At 36.3% G+C, this 22836-nt stretch overlaps 1 protein-coding gene across 6 annotated transcripts in view; it reads right to left on the bottom strand.

Moving 5' to 3' along the window:
- Window positions 1-22836, bottom strand: part of LOC149800124 (uncharacterized) — a 114487-nt gene that overhangs the window by 53863 nt on the left and 37788 nt on the right. For 5 of the 6 annotated variants that reach the window (XR_016421328.1, XM_089959720.1, XM_089959723.1 and 2 more), the window contains exons 8-16: window positions 22351-22494; window positions 21088-21171; window positions 19076-19175; window positions 15155-15340; window positions 12640-12783; window positions 7771-7991; window positions 4983-5131; window positions 2731-3886; window positions 943-1044 (exon numbers count right to left, since the gene is read on the bottom strand). Coding sequence is in view for 5 of the 6 variants with exons in the window: in XM_089959720.1 (XP_089815846.1) it covers window positions 943-1044; window positions 2731-3886; window positions 4983-5131; window positions 7771-7991; window positions 12640-12783; window positions 15155-15340; window positions 19076-19175; window positions 21088-21171; window positions 22351-22494 (2286 nt within the window). In the remaining variant the exon portion in view is untranslated. The remainder of the gene's footprint in view (window positions 1-942; window positions 1045-2730; window positions 3887-4982; window positions 5132-7770; window positions 7992-12639; window positions 12784-15154; window positions 15341-19075; window positions 19176-21087; window positions 21172-22350; window positions 22495-22836) is intronic. The other variant, XM_089959721.1, reaches the window with a different exon arrangement.

Raw genomic sequence — 22836 nt, 5'->3', positions numbered from 1 at the left:
TTGTTTCTGGAGTCAGCTGATTAATGACTGTGTCTGCAACTGAGATGTGATGAAAATAAAATCATTGTGGTCTGTATATTAACTCCTTTTGACATCTTCGAGTAAGTGCTTTTGCTTACAAAAGAGACAAGTTAATCATGATGGGTGCATATCAAATGACCCTGTTCTCTATAATACGCTAAAGTTTGGAGATGGTGGCATTAAGGAGCCATAACTATTCTAAATAATGAAGTGGAATGATGAAAATTCAACTCATTCAAGGTCATAATATAATAGTTTATAACAGCTTTGGCTTACATACAATTTTCCTCAGTGAAACTATGCCATGGAAAGCAAAGTTATTAGAAAGGGGTAAACAGGGGCCATAACTATACTAACTGATTTTGTGGTACACTTGAAATGAAATTCATTCAAGGTCTCATTAATAAAAGCTGCAAGCAAAGTTTGGTTTAAATCATACAAAAAAAATGTAGTAAATTCTGTCACAGAAACTAGAGTCAGATGGACGGGCCATCAGAAGCTTGGCTCCTGCTGATGATTAGTGAAATGCTAGAAATCAAACTCACACAATATCTCTAATAAAGTCATGAGCCAATTATAAGTGTAATGTAAATATGTTTAGTTAAATTACCTTGTAGAAACCAATTTCAAAATGATCCATCAGGGACATAACTCTTGCAAATGATGATAAACATATAGGGCACATGCAACAATATGACATAATATTGATGCCAAATTAAATTTGTGCTTGATCTATGAAAATCAAGATCAAGAATAAAATCACAGACTATGACTGTCTGAAAACTTAATAATGCATTTCAAAAAAATTGTAAAGGGAACAATTTATGAGTGTCCAAAAATGTTTGGTGTCCAAAAGATTGTACTGAAAAAAGAAATTCTTATTTAACAGCAAGAAATCAAATACAATTAATTCGGACTAACCACTGTTACCGGAGCATGTTGTAATACTATATCCTCCTTCTTTCTGTGAATCTCTTGTAGCTGATCCTGAAACTTGTTGGATGTGGCTTTTGCCATCTTAGCCTGGAATTAATACAAATATATATCTGAAAATAGTAGCCTTTCAAAAATGGTACAAATGTTCTTGATAATTTTGCAAGAAAAATATTTAACAAAACATAAATGACATGGAAATCTAGCAGATGCAAAATATAGTGCTGTGTAATTCTGCCTGTCTGAGATCTTGTCATGTTAATGTACTAATTTGTTTAGTTCAAATGGTCATGTTAATGGTTGAGTATGTCATACTTACCTATCATTATACTTTGATCATGTAAGATTAGAAAATATAAATGTGCTGAAGCAACACAGATTGACATTATGAAGCCAAAGTCACAAGTCAATCAGGGGCCATAACACTATTAAATGTCAGAAAATAGTGAAAACAAACTAACTGAAAGAAGACAGAATGATCTGTTGAAGTATACAGGAAAGTGACATGCATCATGGATGTGTGCTTCTTTAATCTGGGTTAAGCGAGCATATCAATGGACAAATTGAAAAACTTTAATGATAATGAAGCTGATTTTTTCTTGATAACAAAGGTATGTTTAGATTACTAGTCTGTATAAACACTACATACCATGCGTCACAGGGATATAATGATGGGTTTTGGAGAATTTAGCCACCTAAATGAAAGCATAAATATTGCATGGATGGATAGACGAGTGCATAAAAGTGCAAAAAATATTAAAACTGAAGAATTTCTAATAGAAAAAGGTACACTTAGTCCAATACTCAAATATGTGTGTAACATTTCTGAGAGATATCTTAAACAATTTTTTACCTTTGCTCTGGAAATGAAAGTATTAATGATGGCTGGATGAATAAACAGACCAATGGAAGAAAAATTAAAAATATTGAAAATGAAGACTTGAGAATAGCATAAGGCAGTGGCGTTGCTGGGGGGGGGTGCCATCTCAGAGGGGTGACACCAAAATGAAAAATTGCAAATTTTACAGAGCACATACTGCTCGGTCTAGTCGGATTTCATAAGCAGGTAACCGATCATAGTTAAATACATGACTAGCAGGCACAGCAATGGCATCGCCAGGGGGATGCGGACTGCACCGGGTGACACCATCAGAGGGAGTGACACCAAAATGACATTACTAAGGATTCTGTATCTGTTACAGAAGGAGGACCATGGGGGTGACACCATGAGCTACCGCACTGGGTGACACCAACCCGAGTGACGCCACTGGCATAAGGTATCTGGATCACTAGTCTAATATGTATACTAAGTTTATATAGATATACATAATGGTTTTGGAGAAATGCTACAGAAATGAATTGGGTCAAACAGATTGATGGTCAGATGGATGAACAGAACAACTTCATAGGTAAAGGGAAAACAAGAAGTGATTTATGTTTTATTATTAAGAAGTACATAAGAAGTTGAGAGATGAAATGATCAGCAAATGAACTATATTCTTTCTGAGGTAAGCACTTTAGCCAAGATTACTGTAATGTATACATTTAGTGACCATAGTTATAACCTGAAGTACAATGTCACTCACAAGGATACCATGGTTACCTCACCTGATAACCATACTAACATGTTTGGGATACAACATTTAAACATATTCACACAATCTTAACACAAATGATGACAACCACTCTATAGACAGAGTACAGCTAGATATTGTATATATTGTTGAAGTAAATCTGTACAATGACTTGAAGTCTGAATAGAACTCTCTAACTGACCTTGAGTTTGTCCTGTTGTTCTCGGAGTCTTTGCTGTCCCAGTTGATGTTGATGAATTATCTCCTCTTTTTGTCGCTGGACTGCCTGCAGCTGTTGTAGCAAATCTTCTTCTCTTGTCTTTGTAGCTCCCAGAGTCTCCAACACAGAACTATTTGAAGTATCAGTTTCAGAATCCTCAGTTGTTAATGATTTTTCTTTTGCAGATCCCCTCACCCAAAGTGACCCTCCATGGTCTGTTGGTGTAGTTAAACTTGTAAGAGTTATGTCCCCTTCCTCATCAGTATCCGTTCTGGTGGTATCTGGGGTATAATTCTTAGTGTCATAGACTCGCAGCTGACGACTAGCATAGGAGTCGTTTCCATCAAAAGGTAGAGATTTTCGGATTGAATCAAATGTATGCTGAGCTGGCACAGGATCAGCTGAAGCTTGACTCTTTTTAGCTGCATCTCCGAGCCATTCCTTATCTGTGACTGGCTGAGTAAGCCTGGATGCATAATAGGGATGACTAGCCAGTGATGCAACTATGCTTGAAACTGAGGCGTGTTTTGACTGACCAACAAATGGTAGCACACTGCTGTCTGTAGCAACATGGCCAACCACAGCTGAGGAAAATGTAGTGGGGATAAATCTCTGAGAATGAGACTGTGCATTTTTCATCCCATCTTGTTCTAGGTAACGTGCTCCTAGATTCTCTAATCTAGACAAATCTAATTTAGGAAATCGCTGCATCAAGTATTGCCTCCTCCTTTCAATTTCTGCCTTGGTTTCCTCCAGCACCTGTTTACTCTGCTCATGACGTGCTAGCAAATCCTGCTGATATTGTTTAACTTTCAGCAACTGTTCAGACTGTTTATCCCCTGCAAAGTCCCTATTAGTAATTCCTGACAAGTCCTTCTCAGATCCCATAGGTGTGAAAGTAGATCTTGTTGTAGAGCTCTGTTGTCGAAATGAATGCAGAGCACTAGAGGACTGGGGTGCTGTGTTGGAGGTAAGTGTGGGTGGGATGGAACTCATTGGTTGAAATGACGGGGCAGTAACTGTCGGCACCTCTTTTGGGATGCTGGAAGCAGCTGAAAATGGTTTGTTGTGTTGCTGTAGACTGTGCTGTTGTTCGCTAAGTTGCTGCAGTTTCTCCTCAAGTTGTCTCTTTTGTTCCCTAAAGAGATGAAATAAATATTACAGTAGGAAGTTCAAAGAGGTACATAATAAAACCGAGGAAGTATGGAGAACAAAGCTGAATTGCAAATCAGAATCTATCCAGCTGAAATTTCAGTCAAAGACACTGACTGGATCTCATAACCTCACAACAGTCTATATATCTTATCTTCACTAGTAATAAACCAATTGTGTCAATATTCATTGGCAAGTGTGTGTGTGTGTGTGTGTGTGTGTGTGTGATTTGGATTATTAACACAGCTTTAACATCACTATGATCTCTGCAGTGTAACAGTTTATAGTGATGTCTAGCACTGGGACATCATGCCACAGATATGAAGCATCATGTCCCACCAAGTTACATTATCCTGACAGCAGTCCAACCAGCCCTAACACTAACCTCTTAATGCTGAGCACCAAACGAGGCAGCTGCCAGTACTGTTTTTGCAAGTTTTATAAGTCTTTGGTATGACTCAATGGGGTTTCAAACCCACTACTCTCACATCCAAGGTGGACACTCTAACAACTTAGGCCACTAGAGTGGTCCAATGGCAAGACCGTTTTTAATATAATTATGACCAGATGGAATGTATTTTCAATACTACACTTAGATTATTAGTACCTATGTAAGTAGCAGTTTCAATACTATGAATTTTTGCAGGTCTGATGGGAGCTGGTAAGCTGAGACTAGATGAGTAGTTCTTTGCAAGACTCTTGACTGAGGTAAAAATATGTAATGCTCAGATGCACTTGTTACTAGAGGATCAATTTTCATGGTTCTCCTACACACAACAATTTTACTGATATTTGTGGAAATTGGGAATGGATGTCTAGTTTCCACTGTCTTTACATTTTTGGATTGTATCAATCATTAAATTCAACAAAACTTGTACCCCATGAAAGATACTAAACTCAGTGCATTCACTGAAAAGACCTTTACTGATACAATATTAACCGTATAATAGAGTTTACCAAAAACAAATAACAACAAGAGTTTATTGCATCACAGATTAACAAAATCAGTTTTTGCTGCATAATGGTCTTACAAAAATTAACAACTATAGTCTGCCTGACAATTTGTTGTATCAAAAGCTTACAAAATCAGTTTTTGCTGCCTAATGGTCTCCTCCAGGGTTTGAGCTTCCCGTTGTAAGGTAGACTGCTCCCACATTTGAGGTGGAGAAGATGGTTGAATTCCTTGCTGTAAATTTGTCACCTTTGCTGTCTGTAGTGGAGGCCCTTGTCCCTGTGCAAAACAAAAGGTGCTTAATCAAAAACATGAATCTCCTTGCTAATAGAAGCAAATATCCAACAATATAAAGTCAGAAAAATACCAGAGTCATTCAACCCTGAAAATTAGGTCACAATGACATACTTTAGTAAGCTTTGTTCTGCTCTCTGATGCACATCCATACACCAATTTTCATAAATGCAGCTAAACAGGACCCAAGATTCTGATTCTAATCACAATTAAGAGACAGCTGAGAATTTAAGAGGCATTCTAGCATGAAAACCTGGTCAAAATGACTGATTTTAGTATGTTCAGTTATGTTCCTCATAATGTATCTATATACAAAGTTTGATGTGCAAATGAAATATATTCAAGATACTGATGGTAACATGAATGGGTTAAATACTAAAGTCACTCAAGCACATAAATTAGGTCAAAGTGACCAAACTGTTTTGGTATGAATTAGTTTTCCTGATATGTATCCATACATGGCAACCCTTGACGAGGAAAAAGTGTAATCCAAGTGGACAAAAAGAGGAATCCAAGCAGAAAAAGAGGAATCCACATATAACATGCTAAAAATTCAAGAAACAGTGATTTATTTGCCTGTCTCATCTTTTAACATCCTTTACTGCTTCAAGTTTTCATATGTAGCACTTTTAGCTTTCGAAAGCAATAGATTTTCATGTTACATTTTAAAACACTTTGTACCAGCTGAGACCATGAATGTTTTGCACACCATCTCCATAGGGGAATTTCTGATGCATGTAATCGCAGGCTGTAGCATAATAATCTCTAACATTATTATAAAGACACCTTCACAGCTAGAGTAGAATTGTGTTCGATGAATTCTCTTGCTTCTGCACCAATAGTAAAATCTTCATTATCTTTCTATTAAGAACTCAGTAAAAAACACCTCTGCATTTATAACATTCATGTCCGCACTTTAGTTCTGCTGTAGATAAGAAGTTACCTTAGTACTGGAGTTCGTAAGACGTGCTAATTTTATGTTTCTTTGTTTTCAAGTGTTTCTCCACATAAAATTTACCACCATGCCCAATATTAAAATCGTTTCCGCACAGACTGCAATGAGCATGATGCTGCCCTAGAATAAAGGGACTTGTATCGTTGCTTAAAACTGACGTCACCTGTCATACATGTAAATGTAAATGTATGACAGGTCAATTTTAAGCAATGATACGAGCCCCAGTGCCCGAAAATGGAACGCTGTATTATGTCATTCATGTATTCATCTTTGAAAGATTTGGTTTTTTGTTGTCTTTTTTTGATCCACCTGTGAAATTCTTTGAAAAATATATGTGCTCTAACACAAACATCGATTAGAATACATCTGAAGACTTAACGCCAAATAGTAAAATTATTTACACACGGCCTGCAATAGACATCACGTGATGCTGCCCTCATGTCCTCATCTTTGGAGGATTCTGTTATTTTATGTTCAGTTTATTTTTGGCCTTTTTCTAATCCATCTGTGAAATTATTTGAAAAGAGGTATTTTTGCTCTCATACATGCATCGACTAAAATAAATTATACTTTTTAGCACCAAATACCTATAGACTGGTTCTGTACTAGATATAAATTAGAAAAAAGAATCTGCGAGTAAAGATTAAAAATTAGAAAATCAGTCTGTTCTCTCCTCACTAAGCCATACAGATGCTATAAATAGAATACGGGTCGAAAGTTTGAAAGTAGAACCAGCATGTTTCTGGGTAATTTGATAGTTGCTATAAATAGAACATAATACCGTTAGGAAAATGCATGGAAAAGTGTACTCTAATATTGTAGCTCCATAGAAGCAGTCTTTTTTAAAATACGGTCTGTTGGATTAATGGGATGTTAATACAAATGAGAAAACAAAGAATTTATTTTTTTTGGAATGTGGATATAGCGATAAAGTGTAATCCATATATGTTTACACATAAGGCATAATTCAGTGAAAAAAAGCATAATGATTTCGCTGAAAGCGTAATGGTTGGCATGTATGTGTATCCACATACCAGGTTTCATAAGTAAATGTGTAAGAGGGTCTGAGATGCTGAAGGAGTAAAAAATATTGGGAAGTTAACAAGTGAACAACAAACAAACAGCACATGAATGAGCTAGCAAAATGTGCCTCCCAACTATCTTGGTTATACGATAAGTATTAAAAGTCTTGAAAAGAAAATTACAATAAAACATAATAAATACAACCACAAAGATGTACAAAACTTTAATTAACTACAAATGAATGCAACAAAATGGATAAATGGCACTTTACTTAATGTACAGTATTTCAATTAAAGTACAATTATGTACAGATTTTTGTCATCCACAAAAAGTGCATAGCCAAAATAAAAAAACAAAATTAAAACATTTATCAAAACCTTAATCTGGTAATGACTGTAAACAAATGTGAACACAATTTTGAAAGAAATGGTAAGAAAAAATGTTTCATACCCTCTAATATTTTAAACTTAAATTCTATGAAAGGTCACCAAGTCTGTGCCACAGTATCTGCAGTGTTTGGTTTGCAAAGACTCAAAATAATGTACTGACTGGATTAAAAGACAGAGTACACACTATATACCTCCACCCCCAATACAATGACACTGACATTAAAGTATATATAAGTAACAAGCTATTAGAAGCATACCTGCCCTGTCGTTTGAGACCTCAGCCTTGCTGCATACTCCATGGGATGTACCAATGTCTGCCCTGCAAAAGGGCCCTCTGATGGGCCAGTCTTGAAACCATTCATAACAGGGGAGTTAACTCTTGGCAGCTTCTCTGGAGGAGAGTGTAAGACAACCTGACCAGGATGTCTTGCCTTTGGGGACTTCTGGGCTGATATAGAATGCTCAGAAAGCTCCATGTCTGAAATGACAAGAACAATGCACATGTATGTGCTTTTCTAAAGAGCTCAGCAATTTTAAGCTGAACCAACAGAGTGCCAGACTGAAACCCACTGATGAATGGGGCAATACCAGAATATGTCTGATAAAGATTTGTGGAGAACCTGTCTAACTGATATTTTTTTGTGGTTACCTGCCAACGACCTCTATACCTGATGTGGGGCTTATGCAGGATGTGATGTGATGTGATCTGGATTTTTAACTTAGCTCTATAAAAAAAAATCAGTCATATCGCTACAATGTTTGCAATGTGGCTTTATAGTGATGTCTAGCACTGGGGAATCATGCCACACACATGTAGCATGATGTCCCACCCAGTCACATTAGGGTCCTAACACTAACCTCTTAATGCTGAGTGCCAAGCGAGGCAGCTGTTATTACCATTTTTATAAGTCTTTAGTATGACTCGGCCAGGGAACGAACCATGACCTCCCACATCCAAGGTAGATGCCCTAACCACTATGCCACCTGAGCAGTAATTATGCAGGAAATGAATATTTAATGATGCAGAAATATTTTAAGGTAGATAAGTAACATAATGAATACAATCATTTCAATCAACAGAAAATCACAGATAATATACCTATAAACAATTAAAATGTATTCCATGTTAAATTAAGACTGAAATACACACTGCAATTCTAACTTCCACCTATAGCTACACATTTTCCTAAAGATGCCAAAAGTTTATGTGAATGAAAACATTCAAATTTACAATGCCACAGAAAGCAATAAAATGCTCTTCAATTATTGTGTTCCTTATTAATCTTTTTAAAGTAGAGTACATGAAATGTCACAAAATATGCCTATCTTGTGACCTTTTCAACCTTGACCTCTAAATTAAGGAATGGACTACTGTGTGATAAGATATGGATCTGGGGAACATTTCATCAAAATATTTGTTGGAGTTAAAAAGTGACAGCCTTAATAAGGAAAAAGGCCACTGCCATACATTATCCCTTGTAATGATCTTGACCATGAATATGACTGAATATGTGGGATGCTCTCAAGGTATCATATATATATATATATATATACACACACACACACACACACACATACTGTAACATTTTATTAAAATATCTTCATTAGTTCAAAGTTACACCAAACATGATAGCTAGACAAAGATGCAAGTCACAGAATTATGTTTTCCCTTTGTCACAAAACTCTGTACACAAAGTTATACTTCAGTAATGGGGCTCGTTGTCTTGTACAGCATCATCCATGGTATATGGTTTAAGGATGGATCCTGTTGCCATGTACAGCATTACCCTGGGTATATGGATTAGTACATGTCCTGTTGCTATGTACAGCATTACCCAGCATATATGGATTAGTGCATGTCCTGTTGCTATGTACAGCATTACCCAGCATATATGGATTAGTATATGTCCTGTTGCTATGTACAGCATTACCCAGGGTATCATGGTTTATAAATGAATCCTGCTGCCATGTACAACATTACCCTGGGTATATGGATAAGTACATGTCCTGTTGTTATGTACAGCATTACCCAGGGTATATGGATTAGTACACGTCCTGTTGCTATGTACAGCATTACCCAGGGTATATGGATTAGTACATGTCCTGTTGCTATGTACAGCATTACCCAGGGTATATGGATTAGCACACGTCCTGTTGTTATGTACAGCATTACCCAGGGTATATGGATTAGTACATGTCCTGTTGCTATGTACAGCATTACCCAGGGTATATGAATTAGTACATGTCCTTTTGCTATGTACAGCATTACACAGGGTATATGGATTAGTACATGTCCTGTTGCTATGTACAGCATTACCCAGGGTATATGGATTAGTACATGTCCTTTTGCTATGTACAGCATTACCCAGGGTATATGGATAATTACATGTCCTGTTGTTACGTACAGCATCACCCACAGTATCATGGTTTATAAATGAGGCCTGTTGTTGTGTACAGCATTACCCAGGGTTTATGGTTTAGTGACAAATCCTGTTGACGTGTACGGTTCTACCCATGGTATATGGTTTAGTGATGGATCCTGTTGACATCTACAGTATTACCAATGGTATATGGTTTAGAATGTGTCCTGTTGCCAAGTACAGCATTACCAATGGTATATGGTTTAGAATGTGTCCTGTTGCCATGTACAGCATTACCAATGGTATATGGTTTAGAATGTGTCCTGTTGCCATGTACAGCATTACCAATGGTATATGTTTTAGTTTTACAGGACAATTATGACATAGTTTTACTCATACTTGACCGACTTACTGTGGCATGAGGTAGTAGCTAATGTAAATAATGTTTCCCAGCCATAGTTTCTGCCACATACCAGTATATATGGTTCAAATGTTTTGATACAGTCACATTGCTTTATGGTCTAACAAGATACTCTCTCCTTTATAGAATATTGTTTTAGCTATAGAGGTATAATTGTATCCTTTCTTCTTTTCTTTCTATCATATATATTTGACAGGGTAGATTGCTAAGTTTTACATTTGTTATATTAACAGGATAATATCCAATTGATGATTGTCATGCACACAAAATAATGTTATGTCTAGAACATGCAACATGTAACCATTTTGTTATAAGAATGGATACATTCAAAAATCACATGTGGAAAACTCAGTACCACCTTTTACAATTTAGTATATATTTTGAAGAGCAGTATTTAGTGCATGCACAGACCATTTGTAGACAGGATTTGTCTAATCTAAACTGTGTACCATATCAAAATTTGACTGTATAGCTATGTTGTGCAAGAACTGGACCATATTCATTTCCAAATATTGTAAATACTTGTTAATTTGATAACTGGTGTTCGTCTCTACACTGATCCAAAACTCATGCACTCTATCCTTTTGACACCCATGCTAACACCATGTCCTTAAAGCAGAAGCTATGTGACACACCATCTAGCTATGATAAATATATGAGCAAAGTTTAATTAAAATATCTTCAGCAGTTCAAATGTTTAGACACAGGACTAGGATTGAAGTCCCAGACTTACATTTTTTCTTGCCATGACCTTGACTTCAAGGTAGCGGACACGGCTGCAGCACAACTTCTACTCATGATATATACTTGGGCAAAGAGATTCAGCTGTTCCAGTGAACAAACTGAAAATAGCTTGTTCAAATGGCTGCTAAGGAGGCAAAACTGTTGATAGGAGAGTCACCTCAATAATTTTAATACTGCATGTCCTACCAAACATTAGTACCAAGTCTAACCACAACTGGTTCAGCCATTCTAGAGAAGATCAAAAATGGTTTGCTATATGGTTGATATGGGAGCCACACATTGCAAGCTGAGACACTCCAGACACAGTTCTGACACAGAATGTCCAAGCAAATGTTTCAACCAAGCTGTTTTAGTGAGGTTAAAAATAGGTTTCCATATGATTACTATCGGAGCCACACCTTTGATAGAGAAGATGCCATAGACAAGACTTTGATAAAGCATGTCCTAGGAAACAATATTACCAAGTCTGATCAAAGGTGGCTCATACATTTTGGAGAAAAAATTGAAGTTAGTTTTCTCCAGTAGGCTCCTATGGAAGCCTAACCACTGCCAGAAGCCAACCCCAAGATAATATTGGTATTCCTAACAAATAATATTATTACCAAGTTTGTTCAATACTGGCTCAATCATTCCAAAGAATAAGTTGAAAATAGGTTTTCACTATGGCTGCTATGGAAGCCATGCTGTTGCTAGGTGGACCACCACAAAAGTAATTTTAATAAAGCATGTCCTAAGAAATACTCCTAACAAGTTCACATGAAATTAGCTCAATCATTCTGCAGAAGGTGATTTTAAGACAACATTGCATGGTGATAAAACATGTCCAAAGAAACATTTCTATGAAGTTTGTTCTTGAGAAAAAGTAAAAATTGGATTTAAATTTTTAGCTACTATCAAAGACACAATGTTGCTTGGAAAGCCATAGTGAACACAATTTGGGTGGAACATATCTTCGTGAACATTCCTACCATGTTCTATTAAACCTGTCACAGTGTCTTGTGAGATGTTGAAAACAGCACTGTTGACAGAATTCGCAACTGACACCAGGTAATGCACACTGTATACAGAGTCATAACATAAATTCACTTGGCAATAGTAAGCAAAAATAAAATGATCTTGGGAGTTTTAGGTAAAAAGTCAATTCCACTTTACCTTTTTAAGCATGAGATGTTGAGGTACAAAGAGCATGATGCTAAAATACATATGGCTAGACGAATCATAAAAGGTTTCTACAAAAATATGATTCTTTTTATCCATGACTTCTACATGACAAATGTCCGATTTTCCTTGAATAAATTCTTTTTAATGAAAAGGCCTGAAGGTCTGATCTATACAATGAAGATAGTGATTAACAAGATAGGAAAGATAACCACATAATCAACTTTCTTCATCCTAACCTCCTACTGCCTTACTGCCATCCAAACCACCTACTTGAATACAACCAACTGGCAAGCAAGTAACGATTAATACTTGGTCATTCCCCATGACTTTTCTAACACTTTTGATGATTTTTCAATTCCTTTCCAAGTTTAAATGTTTTTCCAGGAGTTTCACAACCATAAGAACCCTGATCATAATTCCCAAACATAAGTAATCCTCACCTTTATCCCTGTACACTTCATGTAATGTCTGATTTCCTGTGTTAATGTCCTGGACCTCTACACCCTCAACCTCCTGCATGGAGTGTGACATCCACTCCTGGCGCTGGTTCTTGATCCGGTCCATCAGCTTACGAAGAACTTTTTCTGCAACAGAAAAATTAACTAGAGATAGTAGTTGTTGTTGTTATAGGGTTAAACGCCATTTTTCAGCACAAGATAGGCTATACATGGCGGCCAGTATTAATGGTGGAGGAAGAACCCAAGAAAACCCCGGAAAGAACCACCGACCCATGAGAAGCTACTGGCAAACTTTCTCACATATCCACATTGGCCGAGCCCGAGACTCGAACCCATGCAGACAGAGGTGAGATGGCAGTGATCCGTGACGGAGAGTGCTTTAGACCACTTGGCCACTCGGGGCCCCAGAGATAGTAGTGACAGGTGCATTGCAATGAGGACTTACTAAGCTTCATAGTATTCCACTAATACTGCAAGAATAGTTCCATTAACTCATTAACCCCTGGAGGTTTTTGTCGTTTTCGCCTGAAATGCAAGTAGCAATCACATTTTGAGGGCTATTTATGCAGAACCTTTTTGATTTTGGGCTCAAAATGCCAAAGGTCAAGGTCACCTTACTTGAAGAAGAAAATGGTTTTAACACATTAACATTATTCTACATCACAGACCTTGTAGAAACTTGGTTGATGGCTTGCACTTCAAGTAGAGAAGAATCCGTTTGATTTTAGGGTGAAAAGATCAAAGGTCAAGGTCAATGACAGCAAGAAGAAATATGGTTCTGCAAAAATAATGATAATCATAGAGGACTGTTAATCAATGTTTTTTGCATACACCAAATGCAAGATGTTCACAAAGTTTGGTATCAGTAGATGGTGGACAACTGTAGTTATTCTGCAGAAACAAAACTGGCAACAGACAAATGGACAACATCATGACATCATTGTAGGGATAAATAACTACAGAACTAGCCATGCTAATTTGATTGTGTTATACACTGCATTCACAAGACTGAGTCATATATTTCTACAAAACAAAATAGATAACTCATTCAAAACATGGGAGCAAAGACATTTGCTGATATGCCAATCTGTAGATTATTATAATAATATTCACCAAAATTTCATGGTAACCCATCAAAAACTGTGCGAACAATTGGCACTGTATATAAGGACAGATAGACAGAAGGATTACTATATACACCTGCCTCTATGGAGGCAGTGCACAGTTGGTTTATAAAAATAGCTATAAGAAGAATGACAGAATCATCTCCAACTAATACAGCTATAACAAACATAAAATTAAATAATTTTGCAATTTCACACCCTTTTGGATTTGCTTTTGATCTATATTATGTATAGACTCCATAGGAACCTGCACTTCCTCAAATGTGGTTGTTCTTGTTGTTCTGGGTTTAATGCCATTTTCAACACATGATAGGCTATACATGGTGGCCAGTGTAACTGGTGAAGATCCCAGTAAAACCTCTGTAAGAATCATCAACCCACAGAAGTGACTGACAATCTTTGTCACATAACCACATTGGCCAAGCCCAAGATTCAAATCCATAAGGATAGAGATGAGATGCCCGGGATTGGTAAAGGCAAGTGCTTAAGACCATATGGTCACCTGGGCCCCATTTCCACAGACATAATAAAACAATGAAGTTTATAAAAATTGGGCGAGAAAACTTGATGAAAGTAAACTTCTCATGTGCAATACAAATTGGCATTATTAACTCTGTGACCTTGACCTTTGACTCCTGGGCTCAAGGATCAATATGGAGGTACCTTACCTCTGCCCAAGTGTCAACTACATATTTATTTTGATGAAAATTTGATCCAGCACACAAGAGTTATTAAGCTGGATCTCCAGAAAAATTACAATGTCAGCTTCAAAGACCCATGACTTTTCATCAATCAGCTTTGGAGTCAATAGGAAGATGCTTGCTGAAGTTATCTTGCAGAACAAAATGCTTATTGAAGTTATCTTGCAGAACACTCTGGTGGCCAAAAATCTTTTAAATGGGACAAAACCATTATAAAGCACATGCAATATTACAATAGTAGTGTACATCAGAGTATACATCAGTTACAAGCAAAAGCCCACATAAAGATCTTAACTTTTCTGGGACCATAGCTCTATCAAGAAAGGAGTTGATGAGACAAAGCCAATGAAAGGGACGTCTTCAGCTACGTCACCATGTACACATCAAACTGCATCAGAATATGCTGCATGGTTCCTGGGCGATGATGACTACAAGGACCTGCTAAATAGGAGTCCCCCTCTTATAAGGTCACACCTTCTGAAGCAGACAAGGGGCCTTACAAGAAAGGTGGCCTTTCTAGATGGGATCACAGAAATGTAATAACTACATGTAAAGTATGAAAGGTGAAACTAATTTTTAAATATAATTTATTTCCATTTAAAAATCACAAGAATGTTAGTTGGATATGAGCTTGATGTGAAAAAATATATAAAAATGTTAGACACTATTAACCTGGCTTTGCAGCTGGTCCCTTCCTTGGTAGATTGGTGCTGTCCCTGAGGACAGAACTAGCTGGAAGAGTGGGTTCGGGTATTGGTGTACCCTCAGAGTCCTTTGTTGATTGGAGTCCCTCCCCATCTGATGGGGTCATTGGGGGTGGGTATGCATCCAGAACCAGGCTTATATCTCCCAAGTAATCTGAAATATTACAAAATTTAATTTACTTACTTCAATGAAATGGCTTCCAGTTACAATATCCATACTTCTTAGAAGTTCATTTTTAAAGACACAGGTTGCCCCTGATCTCAGAAACACTGCTTCCCTTCCAAATGTCAGCTGATAAGAAAGGTAATAGATAAAGCAAACTTCACACTAGCATGAAATAAACAGAAGGGGTGAACTTTTAAAGTAGGGCCCATGCTATATTGCCCCCAATAACTACTTTCCTGATATATTATGCATAGTAATAATCATAACCTATGTTTGTTAAATCATCAAAGCTAATGAATACAAAAGAAGCATTCATAAAATCTATTTTATTTTTATACTTCTCGAGTAAAATCATAACAGCTTGATCAGTACAGGAAACAGACATGATTTTGGTATTCCACAAAAAAGCTGAAAATTTGAAAGGGGGGTTTGGGGGTCCTCCCTAAATCGAGTCTCAAGGGGCAGTGCCCCCGATCCGGAGGACAAAGGCCCCCCAGCCAAAAATGTATTTCACAATAAAAAACTGCTGTTGGTGCAACTTATGATCATAATATATAACAAAATAATCATTTGAAAAACTACAAACTTACCACAAATTTTCAATTTGACTTGACTAATTTCACAATATTTATTGTCACATGAATTTGTTCTCCAATACTATTGGTGCTCAAGTTATTTCATGTGCATCTCATTGTTCATATAATAATTAAGTCACAATAATTTCTCAATTTTTGCAGCAAATATATTATACTTCTCTTATTTCATAACAAATCTGTCAAATGAACACCCAGGTACATCAACTATATACAAATAATGCCATACATTCACTTGTCTTTTTCCCCAATGGACACAACCTTTCGATATGCCAGTCGAGCTCTCTTTGCGGCTTTGGCAAAGATTTCTATAGCCTTCTTTAGCCTTCCTTTTTGACTGACTTTTATGGGTCCATGTGCAATAGTTTCTTTTCCTTCTCAATGACAGCCTTTGTCCTTTCAAGCTGGTGCTTGTATTGGCGACATGCAGTGTGCATATTCTGACAGAGAACTACATCTGTTATCTCATGCAAGAAATCTTTCCCCTTATAATAATTAAATGCACTTTTTCCAGATGCCTTCTGAGCTTAAATTTTTCTGAATGCAGCTTCTTTTGTAGATGCCGTTCCAAACTCTTCCAACCGCAATTACTGCATAGCAGAGGTCATAAAATGCCAGTCTTCTAGCATTCAGTTTTCTTATAAACTGACCATATATATTTCCGTCAACTTTTCACTCCAGCCATTCCCATATGTTTTTTAAACCTTTATCTAAACTTCTCATGTCATGGTCTCTCTTAACAACTTGGGATGCCATTTTCTGCATGCATGCTTCTTCTTTCCATTACCATCAGTTTCCATTACATGAAGATTCAGTGGATGAATTAAAACTTTTTACCAATCAGAATACTCTTTACATGAGTCGTGGGCTAACTAATATATGGAACGAATATGTTACAAGGGTCATTGCAGAATGGGACCGAACAGACTGGTTTTAAAAAAGCAGATCGGAGATGATAAAAAAACAGACTATATCAAGAAAAATCGGATTCAAGTCAGGAGAAAAGCAAAACTCGGCTTTAAAATGGAGAAAAATCATGTGTGAGGAGACAGAGAAAGAGGTAGAGGGGGAAGAGATTGATAGATAAACAGATAGAAAGTTCAGTGAAATTCGAAATGCATCAGTATGACACAAATGCCCTCACCAATATGATGCACTTAAGAAGCAATGTTTTCAATAAAAACAGTAGCAATAGCTCTGTAAAGTTTGTTTAAAAAAGAATGTCTTTGATCTTGATAATGTAAAGCCTCAAACCACATATGGTTTTAAAAGAACCATTAAGTCCTTCAAATTTTACTGAATGAAAATGAAACTAGGCTTGGGCTAGAATCAAAATTATTTTTTAAAAAAAAACAAATAATCCCATACAAATTTGTTAGAAATGGTGAAATTCAAACTTGACATTACCCTGCTTGGGCTCCTGTTCATAGGTGACTCACACATAAAAACACTGTCACCACACTTGTATATAATGTCTTAATCTTGCATAACAAGTGAATCAATCACCTGACATATGAATGGGAAACAACGTTATTTCTATACACTGTATTTCAATGGTAACCTATAATTAACACCCAGTTGTTCTTCATGAGCTGCCAAGATGCTTCATATCTTGCTCACATTTACTGGGGATAATGCATCGCTTGTTCAACAGCTCTTTTGCTTCTTGTGAGATTGTTTGACAATTATGCTCAGAAAGGGGATTGATGATTTACTAACGCACCTAAAACCATGTTTTATAATTAAAAGAATGGTAATCATTATTCATTGTAGTTCTGAGTTGCTGGCAAATGATTCTGCCGACATACAGCATGGGTATCTACTCTAATACTTATGGCTCCACTTTAATCTGCCATTACAAACTTGAAGTTTAATTCATAGAGAAGTTCAGACAATAAAACTACTGGTAACCATGTCACAAAGTAAAAATACAGTAACTGGTACTTTGGGAAGCAATGGAATCTTAGTCAGTGCAAATTATGTTTTTTCAAAACCACCTGGCCTCATCCTGTGTTTCAAAACTTTTATTGGAACATTGATATTACTTCCATAGATCACACACACAAATTATTGTACACAAGTACATGTATCTAATTTTGTAATAAATCAATCATTATTACACCAAAATCTAAATATAAAAAGTAATTCAAAACATGTTCTACCACACAGACCTATATAACACATGACTCAGTTCACAGGAATCTTAGTAGTCAAAGTCAACTAGTTTTGAAAGCTGTAATCAACGGGCCTAGTGGTCCCCAGTATACATGTGATTCATACAGTGACTTAGATTACAATACAAAATGACTGGACAAGCATTTAAACTCATCTGATGTATTCAGAATAATAAAAAACATCTGCAACAACTCTGTTATTCATTCTTCCAGCTTACACCTCCTAATACAGCTTTATGGTTAAATCCTGTTGTTGTTGTTGTTGTAGAGTTTAACGCCATTTTCCAGCACACAATAGGCTATACATGGCGGCCAGTATTGATGGTGGAGGAAGAATCCGGGAAATCCCCGGAAAAGAACCACCGACCCTCGAGAAGCTACTGGCAAGCTTTCTCACATACCCACACTGGCCGAATCCTAGACTCGAACCCACGCAGACAGAGGTAAGATGGCAGTGATCCGTAACGGACAGCGCTTTAAACAACTCGGCCACTAGGGGCCCCAAATCCTGTTGTCAGATTAGTTTATCCAGAAACAATGAAAATACAAGATACACAGGGTACAAAATAACACATATCCCAATATAATTTTATGAGTGAGATTAAAACGAACTGCAACAAATAATAACACCTCATGACATCACTTATGTCATGACATCATGCAAAGCAATGGCATAATGACCGAGATATCCGAACAGATTTCTGAGTCATTTCATTGTATCATTCTGTGGTTAATACAATGAGTAATTTACATCACATGATTAATAAAATGTTACATGAGTGCCCATTTCAAATTAAATTTATGAAAATAGTAAACTAATGTAAATCTGTTACTTACCAAGGCTTGCAAAATAATAAAATTATACTTGTTTCTGAAATTTCATTAAAATTATCCATTTATGATCCTCTATCTGCAAAATCTTACTATTTTGACACAATATTAAGAATACTACAAACTTGTTCCTGCCATGTACATGTCCTCAAATTTCTGTTCCATCTCATTCTGCTTTTCCTCAAGATCCTGAAGTCGAATATGTGGTGGTTCAAACACCTGCTTCTGGAAAAGAGATAAATGGGAAAGCATAAATTCATTTTGCATAAACATATGCGTACACATATGACAAAAAAACAGATTTTGTCCACATTAAATCAATGACCCTGAGTTTCTGTAGTCATTCAAAATACCTCAACCTCTTTACCTATCTTTGAAACATCCAGTAGTCAATGAGGCAATATACAGTAAGACCTACTGTAACTGCTTGTAGCACACATCAGACTCTGAATGCACAAAAAGTGAAAAGCAAACATAACATCAAGTGAACAGCAAACATAATGTCCTTGGACTTCCTGAGAAAAAGACATCAGATGTAAACAGTGGCTATTTCAATGACCATGGATCTTATGATGTCATAATAACTGTCTCGACATCACAAAAAGTCAATGCACATGTCATCAATATTAGCCATTATACAACAGTTTCAATTTCTTGAAACTGACTGATATCCTCATATTTCTTTTTATTACAAGTTCCAACAGTTACATCAATTTAAAAGTGCCGGTATCTCAATGATAAGCTGAATGTACTGAAATGTAAACAAATGTATTTTCAATGCATATCTTACCTTATGAGAACCTATTCTTCATCTATATTGACATTTGTCTGCCAAAGTCCTACCAATCTGGGAAGGATTAACACGATTACATCCAAGTCTGTTTTCACGACTAGAAGCTATTCAATTGCAATGGAAAGGAACAACACTATTCCCACTCAAATGACCAGTGTACACCATGATCTGCAGTGTATTATGTACTGTACTGGCATAGCTGGGTTTACACTGTTTGCACACTATACTCATATACATATGGTATTTGTAACAACAACAAAAATGTGTTGAATTGTACTGCTTGCTCTCGCTGAGGACATTTAAAAAACAAAAGTGAAAAACTGTAAATAAGGTTAATTAGAAACTCATGTATATTTTAACTAACATAGCTGTTGATCCTAATGTATGCATTTACATATTTGAAACTAACTAATTTCTGCAGTTTTTTCAAAACCTTTAAACAAACTTGAAAAGTACTTTGAACCTTGAAACAAACAGGTCATACTATGAATCAGTACTCTGCTTTATTCAATATAGCTTTTAGTCATTGACAATCTGGGTTGAGTCTATTCTAGCATGCCCAATTTCACAAATTTCTAATACATGCTAAATTCTAAAACATCATGACAAAAAAATCAACCTAACGCACAGCAATTACAAATCATTTTTGCTGGCTCTACCTTATCTACGTCATTAAATCTCTGCTATAATTAGAAAATTTAACTCTTTTCTCAGATCAAGGTCGCAATTTCCTCCCTACATTTTCAGTTCCACAGTAGACCTTTCTGAGTGGTTAATATCAACACTTATTGAAATCAAAATGTTACAATAATGCAATACAGGTATGTGTGTCTGTGTTTTGGATTTTTAACATAGCTTTACAAAAATTTCAGTCATATTGCTACGATGTCTGGAGTGTGACAGTTTATAGTGATGTCTAGCACTGGGACATCATGCTGCAGACATGTAGCATGATGTCCCACCCAGTCACATTATCCTGACACCAGGCAAACCAGTCCTAACACTAACCTCTTAATGCTGAGCGCCAAGCGAGGCAGCTGTTAGCACCATTTTTGTAAGTCTTTGGTATGACTCTGCCAGGGATTGAACCTACGATCTCCAATACAGGTATATGCCACTTGACATACATGGATCTTCTCAATGTAAAAATAGATGTAATTTCTGTCACAAAATATGGTGCCTAAATCTGCTTTTTTTTTTGTTCTTTGTGTGAATATATGTGTAAAGAATGTGGCAGAGTGCAAAGAAGAGAACTTTTCAACAGAGGAGAGAAATGACTGTTACATAATATATGTTCTGGTCAGACATTTACCAATAACTACAAAGGTTCATGGTAATACTTACAGGTATATTGGCCACTACTTTCTGTCTCCGGTCTCTGTCTGCCCTTTGTAAATCACTCAAATCATGCATGATTCTCTCATAGTCCTGTGAATAATAATAATAATAATAATAATAGTAATATACAAACATGATATGAACTCGATGAACTTCAAATACTTCAGATAGTAATATAATCAACATTCAGCCAAAACATTTGCTGCTAATGTTATGTCACAACTCTTACTGCATAGTTATGTCACAACTCTTACTGCTAATGTTATGTCACAACTCTTACTGCTAATGTTATGTCACAACTCTTACTGGTGCAAAGTGCCATGGACAATTACTTTATCAGTTATTTTTTAATGAAATTTTGTACATTCCATCATAGAGGGAGCAATTATATCAGAGATGTGTCAGAGTTTCTGACTAAATATCATCAACTTTACAGGTACATATTTTTACCCTTAACCAAACTGAAGTATATTACATTTGCAAATGTGGAATAATAATAACATAAACTGTCAAGAAGACACAATTTTCATGATCAACGAAGGGTCCAGAACTGCTCACAGAGAGGTACAGCAATGGGTCTGAAATCATAACTTTTAATGTATTCAAAATACAGAAGGCTTGGAGGACTGAGATAATACTATATTAAACAGGATCAGTGGGATAAATATAATTTGTGAGATATTTTGACAATTATGTCCTTTTTATGATCAAAAGCAAAGTACTAGTATTCCCAAATACATTTCATCTTAATTATAAATGTTTGTCTTTTCTTGTCTGTTCTTTTAACAGAGAATTGATGAAAAAATTCAAAAATTATTGAGAGACAATATTTAAATTACCTTTTATGAGCATTTTTATATTGAACTGATTCTTAATTATCTTAAGGGCTACATAGAACTTGTCAAACTCAAGGGAGATACCCTATTTATTTCATCTCCTGATGAGACTCAGTTATATCCCTTTACATACTTTAACTGACCTTTCATGGTCAAAAAGCCAGACAAGTTAAATATAGAAAAAGATCCTTTTTATTACAAATACAAACTATTTTTAGTAACAGACACCATACATAATTTCATATGTTGTGAGGTATGAAATCCCTCCAAGCAAAAGTGACGACAGATCTAAAAAGACAAGCAATAAAAAAAAAGATTCCTTGAAAATCATATAATTCTAACGTTAAGTCCTTATTAACTTCCCTGTCCTTTGATTTCTTTCTTTAACATTAACATACTATAATTCTGATACTGAAAGTCTTCAGCAGCAAACCTGTCTAAGAAGTTCTTTTTCCAGAGCCATATTGTGACGGACACGTGCTCTTTCCAACTGATCTTGACAAAGACGTTTTCGTTCTCGCTCTCGTTCCTGAATCCTTTCTTCTTCCTCTAGGGCTGCCTGCTTTGCATCGATTTCCTAAAACAATAATTTACCTTATAAAGTGAAATTATCAAAAAATTTGTGCTTATGTAACAGGAAGTACTTGTTGCTGTTATAGGGTTTAACGCCATTTTTCAGCACAAGATAGGCTATACATGGTGGCCAGTATCAATGATGGAGGAAGAACCCGTGAAAACCCTAGTAAGAACCACCGACCCACAAGAAGCTACTGGCAAGCTTTCTCACATACTCACAATGGCCAAATCCAAGACTCAAACCCATGCTGACAGAGGTGAGATGGCAGTGATCCATAACGGTGAACACTTTAGACCATCAGGTGGTACAATCTGATGGGAGATCACTCACCTGGATGACACA

Source organism: Sinohyriopsis cumingii, chromosome 5 (assembly GCF_028554795.1).
Source record: "Sinohyriopsis cumingii isolate HCF-2022 chromosome 5, ASM2855479v2, whole genome shotgun sequence".
NCBI classification, from domain to species: Eukaryota; Metazoa; Mollusca; class Bivalvia; order Unionida; family Unionidae; genus Sinohyriopsis; species Sinohyriopsis cumingii.
The sequence above is the reverse complement of the archived record's forward strand: the minus strand, read 5'-3'. Positions and strand labels throughout refer to the sequence as shown.